At 40.8% G+C, this 16,576-nt stretch overlaps 1 protein-coding gene across 3 annotated transcripts in view; it reads left to right on the forward strand.

Moving 5' to 3' along the window:
• Positions 1–15,567, forward strand: part of GNPAT (glyceronephosphate O-acyltransferase) — a 27,552-nt gene extending 11,985 nt beyond the window's left edge. For 2 of the 3 annotated variants that reach the window (XM_064509275.1, XM_064509276.1), the window contains exons 7-20: positions 198–349; positions 429–559; positions 1,269–1,492; positions 2,564–2,809; positions 3,792–3,871; positions 5,844–5,984; positions 6,921–7,020; positions 7,117–7,210; positions 8,211–8,272; positions 9,846–10,103; positions 11,481–11,663; positions 13,127–13,242; positions 14,236–14,352; positions 15,113–15,567. In XM_064509275.1, the coding sequence (XP_064365345.1) occupies positions 198–349; positions 429–559; positions 1,269–1,492; positions 2,564–2,809; positions 3,792–3,871; positions 5,844–5,984; positions 6,921–7,020; positions 7,117–7,210; positions 8,211–8,272; positions 9,846–10,103; positions 11,481–11,663; positions 13,127–13,242; positions 14,236–14,352; positions 15,113–15,274 (2,066 nt within the window). In that variant the 3' untranslated portion in view covers positions 15,275–15,567. The remainder of the gene's footprint in view (positions 1–197; positions 350–428; positions 560–1,268; positions 1,493–2,563; positions 2,810–3,791; positions 3,872–5,843; positions 5,985–6,920; positions 7,021–7,116; positions 7,211–8,210; positions 8,273–9,845; positions 10,104–11,480; positions 11,664–13,126; positions 13,243–14,235; positions 14,353–15,112) is intronic. The other variant, XM_064509277.1, reaches the window with a different exon arrangement.
• Positions 15,568–16,576: the final 1,009 nt, after the last annotated feature.

The following is a 16,576-nucleotide window of genomic DNA, read 5'->3' on the forward strand; positions in this document are numbered from 1 at the left end:
TTTGCTTTGTGTTTTAAAGCTTGGGCAACATCTTGTGCATCTGCTTGCTCGGAGAGAGCTAGCACAGTGCATACCAGTTAGCAGCTTTTAATCTTTAATTATTTTAGTTTTTAATCTTCTTCAAAGTTAAATGGAAGTTGCTGTTCCCTGCTCCAAAAAGACAAGAGTGATTCACTTTTTTTTTTTCCTATTTACAGGTCTTCTCAGTATTGTGATGGAGCCATTTTTTAAACGTGAAGTCTTCGACACGTACCTTGTTCCCATCAGCATCAGCTATGAGAGGATATTAGAAGAATCCCTCTATGCATATGAGCTCCTAGGAGTCCCGAAGCCCAAAGAATCTACATCTGTACGTAGATTCCATAAGAACAGAACAGTCTGATGTATACACACCCTGCAGCATTAAAATTTGCTCTTCATTCTCTTAGGGCTTGTTGAAAGCCAGAAGAATCCTCAGTGACAATTTTGGGACGATACATATTTATGTTGGCCAGCCGGTGTCACTCAGAACCTTAGCATCTGGGAGGATCAATCGATGCCCATATAATTTGGTTCCCAGGTACCACAGCTTTCATGGTTTGTACACAGGAAAAGCATTTGTTTAGTCTTCACCTATGCAAAATAATTAAGATAGATGCTTTCAGTGCTTTGTCTATTTTTAACTTTTCTCTCCTCCCTGTGATCTGGCTATTTAGACTGCTGAACCTGTTTTGTCTGAGCACAGGGTTACTGTGCTTGTGATAGGGTGTTTCTGAAATAAGTTACTTGCTGTAGTTTTGTACCGTGTTGAGAAATGTCATTTTAGAAATGTACAATGTGCAAAAATGTACTGTGCAAAGCTCTTAGACTTTTTTTGAGAATTCAGTGTTTTTGTCACTTAAAAATTCCGCTTTTCTCTCCCTCCTTGCTTTGTTACTGCAAACTATTACTTGATCATGCACCAGGAAGCTGTAGCTTTGACTAGATTGGGTAACTTTTGCAATCCGATATCAGAATGTAAGCCCTGGTATTTCTTTTTCTGCAGAGAGCAAATGTACAGTGTCAAAACAAAGTTCTGTATTCAAAACAACAGTAGCTTCTCGATAGTATTTAGCTCTGTACTTCAGGTGTCCTGTAGTACATACTACATGGATAGAATTACTCTCCAGATGTTAGATGTTATAATGTGGTTACAGATCTTGGAGCAATACGGAACAAATAAGGAAGGATATAATCTGGATCCTGCATTTCAGAGCTTTTTACCTTTAACCGTGGTGGTTTTTTTTCAGGCATCTGCCCCAAAAGCCATCTGAGGATATTCAAGAATTTGTTAGCGATGTAGCTTATAAAATGGAACTCCTGCAAATAGAAAATATGGTTTTGAGCCCTTGGGTACTAGCTGCTGCTGTCCTGCTCCAGAATTTGCCAGCCATGGATTTTGAACTTCTAATAGAAAAGACTCTTTGGCTTAAAGGCTTAACACAGACTTTTGGAGGATTCATTGAGTGGCCTGGTATGCAAAGAAAGTGTTATTTCTGTTACTTTTGTTGTTTATGAAGGACAAATTTTATTTACGTGGCAGCAGTGTACAGTGACTTTACAGTATAATGTTTTCCTTGTTGGTGAGTCATAAGTGGGTTTTAGGATATGCAAAAATGATGCTAAAAGCTGAAAGTTTTTGGTTCAGGCTGTAGAAAATGCTACTTTGAAAACCAGTGAGGTAGAGGCAGAACAGATATTTTGCTATTTCTTGAAGTGTGGAATGAAGGGAAAATTATAAGGTGATTGTATTAAGGAGTGCTGAGATGTACCTAATGTCTATCTTTCTGAACCCTATCTTTCTGAATGTAAGTCACAGGCAATTGCCCAATCTGCAACAGTAACTCAGTATAATGCTGTTTGTTTCTTGATATTGAGTGTAGTATAAATCGCTACTGTGGCAAAGAACTAGCCCAAAGGTATATGTGAGATAAAATCAAAGCTATAATTTGTCTGTTTATTTTTACATTTTGCTTTATCCTCAGAAAGAGTGGTGGATTTCTTTAAACTTAGTTTGGGATGAGGGCTCCCTCATATAAGAGAATTAGGAGAAATATTATAGACTTGTGTGTCTGATTCAAAAATTATAGTGTCAGAAATGCCTAAGCAAAAGAATAGTCTCCATTTCCTGAATGATGAACATGGTAAATTCTTCTTTAAAAAGCTAAGGTGCCAGAAGACACTGCCTTTATCTATTAGGCTATTTCAGCTTTCATATTTAGTTGTTTAAGATATCCTTGTATGGTTGTATTGTGGAAACTTCTCTCAGATAATTTTCCTTCAGTTTGGATGACAACATGCAGGTTCTTGAAAACAGAATTTTGCCTAAACTTGATTCAAGCATCTTGCTGATATCTGTGTACTCGGGTTAGCTAATGCTGGAGTCAGTCCCTCTTCAGATAAGGGATTCATCTAATTTTGACTTTGACATATTTTGTTCTTGTGTGCATGACTTCCATTCCTACTACTATGAGGCTGTCATGTGCACTTCTAACAGAGAAGTATTCCCTTTTGCATCTGCCTTAGTGTTGTGTTTTTCTGCTAGATAACCTATGTGCCAAAAAAGCAATCACATCTGGCCTCGCCCTGCATTCCAATGTTGTTTGCCTTGTCGATGGCCACGTGGTCCTAAATGACAAAGGAGCAGAAGGTGGAGCTGTAGGGGAAATCGTCTTTAAGCGAGCTTTGGCCATCCTCATGTGTGGAACCTACAGGAACCAGCTGTTGAACGTGTTTGTGCGCCCGTCTCTGGTGGCAGTTGCCTTGCAAATGACACGCAGCTTCCGAAAAGGTAACTTCGGGTAGCCCTAAGAGCGGAGCCCAGCATCGTTGTTCTTTGCACTGTCCTCAGTGAGAGGAGCACAAGGTTCTTGCAGCTGTTTGTGGGAGCTCCCTTTGAGTATTGCAGCAGCGTGCTGAATTAGGTCCACTCGCATAAGGTGGATGTGGTGGTGGTGGTGGTGGGGGCTGTGTTTTTGTTGCCTATTTTACTCATTTACCCTTTGATGCTTTTGAAAATAAGTATATTCCACTGAGAGGGCAGAGTTAAGATAAGGTGATCCTGCTTCCTGTTTACACTGGTCTGGAATACAAAACTCATGGTTTAGAAGTAGATGCCTCGGAGTATTTATGTTGCTTCCCTTGCAGTGTGCATTATGGGACTGTCTGAGGGTGAGATAGCCTCCAAAGTGGCATAAATCATTTTTCGTATTTCAGATATGTTAAGTGGAACTATGTTTCAAAGTGTCTTGTGTCTCTCTAGTGAGGTTTCGTTTTACAGGAGTGTAGAATGATTTACAGTGGATAAGCGTTTGTCTTGTTGATAATTAATCGGCCTGCGTTTTAGGTTACAAATTACACACAGATTACATGCGTGTGGAGTGCAGCTAGTTCCCAGTTTTTCTGCTTCTTCCCATTACTGTTTCTGAAGTATTTTGGTGTTTTCCAATACTTGTTTGTTTAAAAAAAAGAAAATTCAGAACATATATATTAATTTTGTGTGGCATCCAATTATATAGTATTCAGTACATGTCCTGAGAAGCTACATACCCAGTTCCTGAGTTCCTTCCTTTTAGGAACAATTGAATCAAGTACTTGGAATAATTGTTGTCCCACTGTGGCAGTTTCTGGTGCATATTTATGTATGCTTGAATGACAAGTCCAGATTTTATTTGAAGTAGATAGTACCTCTAAAATTGGGAGCAAATGGCTTTTAACTTACATGAGGTAAAATATGTTTTTAAATGGCAGTACTCTACAATAATTTTTTTCAGAGGAAGTCTATAGCTGCTTCAGCTTCTTGAGAGATGTTTTTTCTGATGAGTTCATCTTCTTTCCTGGCATTTCATTGAAGGTAAAAATCATCCTTTGTACGTAAATACTGATAGTTCTTAACCAACTAAAAGAGCATCTAATTTCAGAGCTCTCCCTTACAAGTGCTTTGTGATAAATACTTCCAGAGATATCAGCTTGATCTGTAAGTGGGAGGGAGGACTTAACAGGGGGTCAGAGTGGAGGTCAGTCATTTGTTTAGTTGCAAAGCATTGTCTGAATCCACAAGGTTGCATGTGCATTTTTCTCCCTCCTTCCCTCCAGTAAAAAACAAAAAAGTCTAAAATTGCCCAATTCTGAACTATTAAAATAAACTGTAGCAGAACTTTGACTTTTTTGCATGAAACTACCAGTCTTTCAGCACAGATAGAAAGATACATGTAGAAAAATCTTTAAAATGAAGTGTAAAGACTCTCCTGTTCCTCTGTGGTTATGGAAGACTTGAGGCTGTGAAGAAAAAAATGTTAATGTAGATCTTGTAATTGAATTCTAGCAAAGAGCAGATATGTTCTGTCAGCACAGAAGCAAAATAGGAATTCTCATTGAGGGCAGAAAAGGTAAGTTTATCTAAAAGCTGTTGCAGACTAGGTAGCAAGGAGGCACAACACAAAGTTAAACTTTCAAACATTAAAGTAAATACATTATACCAATTAATGATCAACTATTGTGTGTCTTTGTTATCTTTGACAAATAGTGTGCTGTTCCAAATTTAAGTACCTATTGTTCTCTAGGTAATTATAGTCCTATTAGTGCAACCATGATTGGTTGTTTTGTGAAGCTCCATATATACGCTCTGGGATGGCAGGGCTAACGGAGCACTGGGCCAACACCTAGAGTCTCCTGTATTAAAGTACATCTCTCTACCCACCTCTCCTTGAATCCACAGTATGGCTGCATTTAATGCTGTAGTGTGCATACAGTGCCTAAGGTTCTTCTAATACCTTGAACTCCGAATGCTTATATATATATATATATATGTATATGTATGTATGTGTGTGTGTATAATTTTGATGGGTGTAGTCTAGCCAGCTTGAAATGCAGGTGAGCACAAGTTTATTAGTAAAAAAAAGTCAGTCATATCCAATATAAACTGGTAAGTCCAGGTTTTTATTTGGATTTTAAACTGATTAAACGTGATTTTTATAAAATATTAAGGCCAATTATATGATGATGGTATTCAAATAGCACTTTACGTGCATAAACAGAAAGATGAGAATAATTCTCATAAGAATATTCAAGGCTTATGAGTATATCAATATCTCAAAGATTTTTATATAGAAGAGAATTGGAACTTTTTTTAAATGCTGATTGGTGTAGTTGCTGATCTGAAAAATCATGTTTAGTTTTCATTGTTAGTAATTGTTGCCTCTTGTACGTTTTTTTTTTTTAAGTACCAAAACCAAATAAGGGACAAGAAGGTGACCATGACTGACTTCACTGGAATCAAATGAAGGAGTTGCTATGTTATTTCAAAAAGAGATCTTCAACTCCCTCTCCTCCACTCTTCCCTCCAGCTATTGGCAGAAAAAAGGTTTTGTCACAGACATTCCTGTAATTTGTAACTTTTGGCCATTGTGTTGCCCCTTATGCAGGCATTTGGTCAGTCAACTATGTTGTTGTTTAGCACAAACAGTGGACATGATATAAAAGCAAACCCCAGCTAAAAAAAAAATAATCCCCAAACCAGACAATCTGTCTTTCTCAGGCAAAATCCTGAGGGAACTCAGGCTGGCTGTGGCAGTAGCAGCCATGACCTCTTTTCTTGGCCCTAGAAGGCCTATTGTGCATCTAGGTGCATCTGTGTTTGCAAACACATTCCCACTGCCTTTTTAGGAGTGTATTTCTGGTATATAGGAAAATGTTGGTTCAAGTCTCTCGAGAATTGATTTCAGAAACTGAAGTAGTGTCATACTGCGTGTCATCTTTTCATGGGGGACAAAGGTAGCTGTGCCTCCTGTAGATGTTAAAATATCAGTTATGTTTCCCTCTCCCAGGATTTTGAAGAAGGATGTTTTCTACTTACAAAATGTGATGCAATTCAAACAACTCAACAAGAAATCTACCCTACTGACAAAGGAAGTGTTGTAATATCTTTCCTGTCAGCTATGTTCAGACCTTTTTTGGAAGGTTATCAGGTATGTTTTTCTTCAGAAAATTGTCATCTTTTTCTTTCCTGTGTTTTATAGGAAAACCATGAGAGTGGTGATTCTTCTGCAGTATAAATAGAGTGTTTTCATGGCTAGGGAGTGCAGGAGTTGAGAAATAGCAGTTAAAAGTATCTTAAACACCACCCTTCCTCCAGGATCCTGATTTCAACTTCTGTCTCAGACCTTTCAAAACGACCAAAGCAATAAACTACATTGTAATGTAGTGGCCCATTGTGGGTATATAAGCTTCACTTCACAGGGAGTATGCTGCAACCAGGTTCATTTGTATTTCTTTAGGAGGAGTCCTTGCTTAATTCATTTTACGTGGGCTGTCCTGCCAGGTCCAGAAATTTGTTTGCATCTTAATCTGATAGCCTTTTAGGGAGTCCTTAATTCCATTGGTATCTGTTTTTAATTCTTTGGCTTTCTCTGCAGATTTAGTAAGACTAAACCGCATGCTTGTGAAATAAATAGTATATGCAGCAATAGGAGGCTAAATTGTCCCAACAGCATATTGTTGGGAACATAGGTATTTGAACCTAGTCGATGAGAGAATTGTTAATGATCTGGTGTACAACTCAGGCTGAACTGTACTGATTTGCCATTTTTTTCGCGTCTGTAAAACACATATTGTTTTAAAAAGATACTGGTTTTGACTGAGAGAATAGGAATGTTAAATCAGTGTCTAAAGATAACTATTACAGTAATACTGAATTTTACTTTAATATTAGAATTCTCATGATTGCCTGTTAAACAGTAATAACAATTTCAGGTGTTCTGTGTAATGCTACCTTTTGAGTCCCTCTCCTACACTTTCCAAAGTGTAACAATAATGTTATTTCCTTATGAGGACATCTTTGTTTGTAATTAATTACAAATTGACAATCAAAAGGAAAAAAGTGTTAACTTTTTTTTTAATGTTAGTTAATTTTCAGATACCTCTCAAAGGAAGCAAAAGCAGCCTTTACCGAGAAGCAGTTTATACCTGGAGTCCGCAACTTTGTTTTTCAGCTTCTTGAGAAGGGTGTGTACAGCTGTTATGTAATGTGATCATTTTACAAGCATAGCTTGTTGATGGGCGGTGATAAAGCTTTTAATTGTGTTTCTGCTTTCTCTGTAGGGAATACTCAGTGTTATGAAGCATTGTCTTCTGACATCCAGAAGAATGCCTTGGCAGCTCTTGTGCAGCTAGGTGCAGTGAAGAAGAAGAAGATGTAAATAACATTGGCTTTTTGGTGCACAAAAGACCACGTGTGGTCTTAATGGAAATTGTTAATGATTGAGCTATAAGTATTAAGCGGTATACCATAACCCTGATTTCCTGAACACCAGTCAACTGTCGGTTGATTAGATTTAACTGAGCCACAGTGAAGATCTGGGGAGCTGCTTTCTATACATGTTGTAGAAGCAGAATGGTACCCCTTACAGTGCAAGCAGTCCTGTGGGACCCGACCCAGTGACAAATTCTGTTAACCCACTAGTAGGCTTCTTGTTCTTTTGACACCATGTGCTTTATATTTTGGTTTTCAGAGTTTCTCCCAAGGCTTTGATAAGCAAATAGAAGAGTCCTGTTTGTTTTTAATGATTAAAACCCAGCTATTTTTATACAGAAATATCATGGCATACACTTCATGTAATCTATTTCATTTGTGTTGTGGAGCTTCTTACTATATTTAGGAGCATAACCATGGTAGACCGTGCTATAACAAATACCCATATGGTCTAGACTGTTTCACAGAACTTAATTGGCAGACAGTAACCTTGATCTATTTTCTTATGTCAGGTTAAGGTTTGTAGTGCTCTTGGAAAGCACAAAGTACTGTTGTTATGTGTAAATTAGCTGAGTGTGTCTGATTTTTGACAGCAGCTGAAGATTTGGTTCAGTTTTACGGAGATGGTCTTCAAAATTACTCAGTTGAAAGTAAACAAACAAAAGTTGTCTTCCTGCAGTTGTCACTAATAATAGAAATTAGGGGAAGAGAGAGGCAGGGAGTCTGAGCAAGGAGGAAAGAAAAAGAAACCTTCACCATCCTTGAGTACAATCTGTTTAAAAGACTGCTGTGCTGAAGGTGGCCCTTAAAATTGATACAGATGCTGGATGAAAAATTTGATGAAATTTTGAATATATTTTATTCAGATTATTTATTCAGATTACATAGAAATGAGTGAGAAATATTCATTGCAGAAACTTTTTTTTTTTTTTTTAATCTCTAGGACCAATGGATTCACTTATAGTATAAATCAAGAAGCCGTTAATAAAATTCTGGACATGTTTGGTAAGTGTTTTGAATGATCTCTAACTCATTTAAAGAGTTTCTCAGTTTCTAAGTGAAGTTGGACAATGAACATACATTAGAAGTTGTGTGCTGCTTCTAGTACCTCCTTAAAGTTATCAGTGTGAGAATACTAATGGTATCAGAATGAAAAAGTCCTTTTTTTAAATTCCTTTCCCTGTGTATTTGACTATCCCTTCTTTACTATATTGAAAACATTTTGCAACCCAATGACCAAAGAAAATAAAGCAAAAAGTAGTTTAATGGAATGGTATTTACAATTTTAATGCTGTGGTGTTTACTTTGTTGTTGTTAGACTCTAGGATACCTGTACAGAAACCTGTGGCTGCAAGACTGTAAGCGGTCTTTGATGCTGGGACTGTGGCTGCAACTGTCTGCTGAGAACACAGACCGCCACTGAACCCGAGCATGGATGGGGATTACTGAAATTCACGCCATATCCTTGGGTTTGGGAGCTGTCAGCATGTAAACATGTTAGAGGCAGGAGAGGCTGGGACGTGTGGGGGAAAGGTGTTCTTCAGCCAAAGCATTTTCCATTACCACTTAGAAACTGTCACTGCTGATGGTTGAAGTTTTATTTGTACCCTCGCTGTGTTTGTTTTTAAAAACAGATTAAGCACTGTTTGTTTGGGGTTTTTTTGGATACATATTTAAAGAGAAGTGCATAGCAATGGTTACTGAAGTACTTTTTTAAAGTGTAACAAGGAATGTGACTGGTTTCAAGTATTTCATTGATGTGAAACTGTAACAGGGAGTTAAGGACTTAACATTAAAATTGATATTTAGGAAAAAATACGTTGCTGGCTGGCTGTACATAAGACCCATATGAAAGAAGAGCACAAAACAAATCTTGGGCAATAACCAGAAATGCTAATTGTGTTTTTGCATGTTTTTTTTTTTTTAAGCAACTGGCATTATTTTGATTACTTCATGAACGTTACCTATAAAAACGGAGTTAAAAGCGCAGAGCCTCTCACGTGTGGTGCTGTTCCCGCTCTGCGCCAGGGGGGCGATCACGGCGGGGCCGGGGGTAGCGCAGGGGCGCTTCGGCCTCCCCCATTAGGAAAGGGGCGGGGGGGAAGAGCAGCGCCCCGCCCGCCCTCGCGCGGGCCGTTGGCCGTTAGCCGTTGGCGGGCGCGGGCGCGAGCGGAAGGGGCGGCCCTTTCCGGCGGGCGCCATGGCGGCGGGCGTGGAGCTGGGCTTCGCGGCGGCGGTGGCGCCGGGCGAGGCCTGGCGGCTGCTCAGCGCCCACTTCCCCAGCAAGGTCGGGGGGCGGCCGGCGTGGCTGGGCGAGGCCGGACTGCCGGGCCCCGCCGCCCTGCGCTGCGGCCGCTGCGGGCAGCCCTGCGCGCTGCTGCTGCAGCTCTACGCGCCTCTGCCCGGCCGCGCCGACGCCTTCCACCGCAGCCTCTTCGTCTTCGCCTGCCGCGGCTCCGCCTGCTACCGCCCACCCGGCCCGCGGGGCCCGCTGCGCGGTGAGGGCAGGGGGCGGGCGGGGGGCGCGGCGCCGCTGGGGCCGGGGTCGCCGCGCTTACCTGCCGCCTCTCGCCCGCAGTGTTCCGCAACCAGCTGCCGCGCCGCAACGACACCTACCCCGAGGAGCCGCCGCCGCGCGAGCCGCCGCCCGCCAGCGCCGCTGCCGCCGTGCAGCCCCGGCGGCTGCGCAGCGGCGCCGCCCTGTGCCGCGTCTGCGGCTGCCTGGGGCCCCGCGTCTGCGGGCGCTGCCGCCGCGCCGCCTACTGCGGCCCCGAGCACCAGGCGCTGGACTGGCGGCGGGGGCACCGGCGGACCTGCGCGCAGCCCGGCGCCGCAGGTGGGCCCTGCGGAGCGGGGGGCGGTGGGGGCCGAGCGGGGAGAAAGCTGGAGGCGGTGACGAGCCGTAAGGCAGTGAGCGTTAGCGTAGCCGCGGCTTTAAAAGGGCTTCTGCTCGCGGGATCGCCGTGTAGCGGCTACCCGTACTGTTCGCAGGAAGGGCTGCCGCTGCAAAGCTAGCGGTCCTCTCAGCGTGCCGCGATTCGTTAGGGGCGTAGCGGCCTGCAAAGGAAGGAGAAAAGAAGCTTATGTCTTTTACGTTGTTTTGTGATTTGCAAAGAAACCATAAATGATTCCTTCGGAAGCTTTTCTTCTGTTAGGATTTTACTTCAACAACGTAAGAATTTGGGATCTTTGTTTTTCCTGGAAGGCTAATAAATTTAGAGCATATCTTTGGTTTCTTTCAAAGACCTCTTTCTGGCCTTCTTATATCATTAAAAAACTTAAAGGACATAAACTTACTTTTTCCCTTTGCAGGTTACTTTTAAGATGGCTTATTCATAAACTGTAAAGGAGAATGCAGAGTTGATGCCTAGAAGGATACTGTGAAGGTCAGTAGATGAGAAAAGTACCTTTTACAAGTGTGCTATTTTAGAGTCCTTTTCTTTAAGCCATCTCCTCTCTCATATATGTTTGCTAATAGTTAAAGGAATAAGTACTGAGCACTTACAGCTAGATACCTGCTGTAGTTCATGATTTTATTGAAAGTTCTTTTTTGGCTTTAGAAGTATCAAGTTAGTAATGGTGCGATGAAATTTGGTGTGTGAGGTGTCTGTTTATATGTTGCAGGATGCTAGTCCCTAAACTTTGATTATGAGAAGTGGAAATAAGCAGTAGGTAAAAACTGGAATTAGACAAATCAAGTTATGGATCAGGCGTTTGAAGCATTTCATTTAAAGAGTGAAAACTTGAAACGTAATAATGTTTAATCGTCCCCTCACTCTTATAGAAGGTACACTTGCAGCATTTTTTAAAACTTTGCTCATAAAACACAAAGGGAAAATAAGAAAAATGGTATGGCTGCAAGGCATTGGTAGCATGCTTCACTTCTGTGAATATGCTAGTTAGAATGAGGTATGTACAGAGCTGTAAAACTGCAGGGTTTTTCTTCTTAAATGCAGTTCCTAACTGTTCAGTCTGTCCTCTGTCACATGGATTTACAAAGGTTGAGAGCAACTAGTCACCTACTGTAGTTTTCTGCTGTGCCTAAAACCAAATTTGCCTCCTTTTACTGTAAGATCAGATCTCTTTTAGCAGTGATGTAAATCCTTTTTGCTCTTGCAATGTTTGTGCTGTATTTTTAAGTAGCTACTTCTGGAAGAAGAAAATGAAACATGGGATGACATTGTGAAATAGTATCTACTTTCTGTTTTTGCAGATGATTTGGAGGATGCAGTTCCAGACCATAATGAATTCCTTTTTCCAGAATATGAAATTTTGATAGAACCTGAGGAACCAGAATCTCCTGCTGATAGCAGTGTAGATCCTGATGATGAAGCAGCTATAGATACATCAGGGAACTCAGACAAACAAGAGGAACTCAGAGCTACAGGCAGTGCAAGTAAGAAATAAGTGATGCTGTCTGAAATTCTTCCTGGCGCAGCCTGTATTGCATCTGTAGAATGTAAAATACTGTGTTATTTTGAAAGGTTCGTTGTAAACTGCCTGTGCCAAAGGGGTAATATATATGGCCGTCTGTGATGCAAACACATACCATTTTCTATAGCCAAGCTATTTCTGTTAACTAGCTTGTTGTTATGAGCTGCTGTCTTGCACAGGTCTTTTGTATGTATCCCATAATAGAAGTTTTTGTTGTGGGGAGACTTGCTGAGCAATAGGTAGAAGGTGACTAGTTTCATAGTGTTGAATTACTGTTCTAGGTTGGTAGCACCAAATTCTCCTGCCATCTGTGGAGCTGTAGGTTTTATTCAGTGAGGTTACTTGAAAATACTTTTATTATTTACTCTTTCTCAATACAAGAACTGGGAGACTTCAAGTATCAGCGGGTTTAAAATAAATGTATTTTTCATACAAGGTATAATAATGAGTGCTGCAGCTATCGTCTTATGGTCATGTGGAGGTCAGAAGTGTTGGTTCAGCAGTGATCAGGTGGAGTCATAGGCAAGCTGCCCTCACGGCTCCCCCCCCTCCCCCAACCCCTTGGAGCTGTCAGAGAAGCTATTGCTGCAGTCCAGCTGCAGATAGCTGGGAGCATACTGTATCGCTGTGTGCTTCCCTCAAGTGAGAAAAATAGGGCCCTGAGCATCTGCTTCTGGCCACTATTGGAGACAGGAGATTGAGCTAAATGGGTTTGGCTTCATCTGGTTAAACTTTATGAAAAGTATTTAACAAACATCCTTGTCTATGCTGGAGGAAAACTGCTTTGAGGAGATCTTAATTAACCTTAAGAAGTTGAAGTGTAGGCCCTTTCCCTAAGATATTAATGATGTGTTTTCAGCTCCCCACCACTGAGGCTTCGCACGGAGCCGGGGTTTAGCAGTGTGTGGTGTTGCAGGGAAAGCAGCTTCGTTCCTAGCTGAATCTTACTGAGGTATAAACCTGTCTAGAGACCGCTCAGCACTCCACAAGGATGTGAGCCAGAGAGTGCTGTGGCAGGGGTGTAACAGATAAGCCTTTCAGTGATGGAAACTTACTCTGGCACACACACAGCTCAGGTGGCCTTTTCAGGTGTCTGATTCAGAAGATTCAGCAGTCTGGCTGATCCCTACTGAAAGGCCATAAACTTTGGTAAACTGACTCTTCTCCCTCCCTTTCTAACGTTACAGAATTGAAATCTATGTTTAAAATGCTACAAAAACTAATAAATGGATGGGTCCATGACTGAATCTTACGTTTTTCAGAAAGAAAAGAAAATATCTTTGATGTTTTGTAATTTTTTTATTTGAGTGTTTTACCCTGGCAGTGATTCTTGGGGGCAAAATGCACTTACAGATACAATACTGTTTTTTATTTGCGTCCATCTTGTGTTAGCCAATAATCTTTCGTGGGCTTTTTCTTGCTTAGGTGAAGCATTGGAATCTTTAGATGAAGAGACATTGGAAGCAATGGCAAAACATGAGACTGAAGATGACAAGATCTTCCAAAAGTTTAAGGAGCGAATAGCTGCAGAACCAGAGCAGGTCAGAAGACAGGAACTTATATGTTCCGATGCAGCATTTGGCTGCATCTGCAAAATGTTTCACTGCCTTACATATGGGCAGTTAGAAATGGCTATGGGGATACCTCATCATCTGCATGCTTTAACCAACACATGCTACTGGTCTTTAGATGCAGAATTTGATTCATGATGAAGTAAGAATTTAGCACCTGCTCATCTAACTCAGGCAGAAATTGGTCAGGGTGACCAAGCACAGGGGCATTAAAGCCAACATGAGGGTAGCATATGCTGTCCTGTCAAGTGGTTTCTACCAAAAGAAGAGGCACCTTCTTGCATGCCCTGGCCTTTGGCCCTGTTGGCTTTCTTTCTCACCAGAACCAAAACTGCAGAGAAGAGCTGTGTTGCTCTCACCAATGTGGATGAGAGTGACATGGGTGCCATCTGACACATGGGAGTTGGTTTGGCTTTTGTAAGGCTGACTGAATGAGTGATGGAATTTAATTTTCAACTATTTAAAAAAAATGCTCCCTCCCCCACTATTTCTTGGCACCGCAAAAGGCTTAAAAAAAGAAAAATAGTCAGAGAAGATACAAGCCTAGATCTACAAAAGTGGTGGAGGAAAAAAAGAGATTCTTGCCACGTCTTACCTGGTAGCTCAGGGATTAGGGTGCACATTGAGAAAGCGGTAGACTTTAATTCTGTTCATTCCTGTACTTGGGGTGGGTGCATCACCTGCCTCTAATGATCCACATACTAGCTGATCTCCACCAGTGTCCTGTTGTTGTTAATGCCTCATTTTGTATATAAATATTTAAACAGTAACCAAACAAAGGCTATGAATGTCTGAACATACCTCCACCTTAGACATTAAGACAGTCCCCTTGCATTTCGGCAATGGGGAAAAACTGACTTTTGTCTGCATCCATCTTACAGCTTTGTATATGTCAGGAAATACCAATTTTATACTAAGGTGAAAAAGACAGCCTTGAGAACTTAAACTCCTGCTCCATTTCAGATTATTAGATACTGCAGAGGAGGAGAAGGCCCCATCTGGGTATCAGGTGAAAATGTTCCTGAAGAAAAGGATATCCCAAATTGCTCATGTGGTGCCAAAAGGATATTTGAATTCCAGGTATGTAAATTCATCTAAAGATAATGTAGGTACTGTAGCTCAAACTTAACAGGCTCTAATTTTACAGATATTGGCTTATAATTAGAGTGAAATAGTTAAAGTTGCCACACAATAACTACGCTAAGTTGTATAGAGACCTTATTTACTAGTGTAACTGCTCTTTCTTGTAGGACTTTCACATATAGAAAGTATGTTCTGATCCTGATTATTTGTGTGATCCATAAAATGGTGCAATTGTGGCTATGTAAGTAATAGGAATATATTTGTTTCTTCTAAAGAAGAAAAACATTTCAGGATGTGAATTGGAAATAGGCCTAGCTGGAAGTATCCAGGTGTAGAATTTTGGATGCTAGAAGCGTCCTTACAGAGAATACACTTCGTGTCATGAGAAAACAAAAAATTTAGTTACGAAGATATTTTCAAATAGGAAGAGGTTTGTTTATAAATCAGACAACACTTAGTCAAATGGAACTTCTATGGGAGAATACTTTTAAAATAGATGCGTGCTTTTATTGAAGCTGTTTGTTGCTCCTTAAATAAATAAGCAGAGCCATGCATTTGATTTCTTGTGCATCGACTACAGTGTTTGAGGGAATCCACATATATTTAGTTTGAACTGCCATGTTATTTAATAAGTTTTGACTGGGATATTGGTATGAGGGAACATAAATGAAGGCAGGACTTCCTTAAGGGAAGAGAAATGGTGAGAAGGTAGGGAGTTAGCTGTGGCCTGTCTCTAAACTCTCGTTTTTCTCTGAAGATTATGCCACAGCTCCTGAACCACATGAAGGTCGACAGCCTTGGAGAGAGCATTGACTGGGGAACACTGGTGGTGTACACATGTGCCAATAACTGTAATGAGGGGAATCAGTACACTGAGGAGTTCATATGGAAACAAGACTTCTCTGCAGGCTCTATGTAACTTCCATCATGTTACTAAGTTGAATCATCTAAATCTAATACTTTCCTTGTTTCAGTGCATCTGTGCACTTTGCAAACAGGTAACTGAACTGCTGTCACTGATATCTTGTAACTGTGATAAAAATACTGAGAAAAGTGGACCTTGGCAGCTGCTTTCCTGTGCTCCAATAGAGCATTTTACTTCAGCCTGCTGCTGAAACCAGATGCTTTTTTCCAGTAAACTTCACCTCAAATCTTGCGTCCTATCATGCAGCATAATTCCAAATATTTAAATAAAGATGAAATACTCTTGGATTGGTAGAAGTGTCCTTTGTCAGTAGCTGGACTTTTAGAACTTAAACTGTTGTCTGTCAAGATTTTCTTCATGCTGCTCAAAAATTAATTCACAGGGAAGGCAAATTACTGTAAGATCACCAAGTGCTTATGCTCAGGAGGTATGCCGAAGTCCTAGCTAACACAAAATAAGAGTGCCTAGCCTTTCATTACATAACTTAAATCTGCTGCTCTTTTTCAAAAGGTACACTGAGTAAATTGGTAGCAGCTATTACACTCTGTGGTTCAGTGGTATTTCAGGATAAAATGCACCAAAATTGTTCCTGTAAGTGTTTTATCTGTCTTAGGACCAATAACAGAATTTTCCATCAGACAGTCCAATGCAGAAGTAGATTGTTAAAAGTAGTTTAAACAAGAGTTGCTATAGTAGAACATGTTTTTCTTGTTGCTTACTACTTGTAGCAGTAGATTTTTCAAGCTGAACTGTACCTTAAGTCCTCCATCATTGGTGAAGTTTAAAAACAACTATCTTCTGCAGGGGTTGCTCTGATATTTGACTGCCCTAGAGCTGAGGCACAAGAAAAATAAAGTCACCACACTGCATTTACTGTGACAGTTGCTTAACGATTCCTACGGCTGTAGCTACTTAGTTGAAAAGATCAAGCTCTTTTTTTTGTATTTACTTCAGTTACTTATTCTCTTACCCAGCTTAAAGCATTCATGCCTGCTCACCAGTGATTCCAGTGCTGATTTTATGTAAGCCCTGGGCCCACTGTTCTTTTATGGCTGTTTCTGTTATGACTTCTAGGTTGTTTTATTTCCACCACTTTAGACAGTGGAAATACTCCAGTGAGCAGGCGGAGTATGCTTTAAGTATAAGCTGGTCATCCTAGAACTTAATTTCTAAAAGGGTGGTTTTAACACATGGTGCAGTTAACAGACCAGGCAACAGTATGTATGTAACTCTACGACAGCTCAATTGATTTTAATGAAAACTATCCCCCAGTTACTTAAGGCTCAAAAATTTCCT

Source organism: Dromaius novaehollandiae, chromosome 3, assembly GCF_036370855.1.
Source record: "Dromaius novaehollandiae isolate bDroNov1 chromosome 3, bDroNov1.hap1, whole genome shotgun sequence".
NCBI lineage: Eukaryota > Metazoa > Chordata > Aves > Casuariiformes > Dromaiidae > Dromaius > Dromaius novaehollandiae.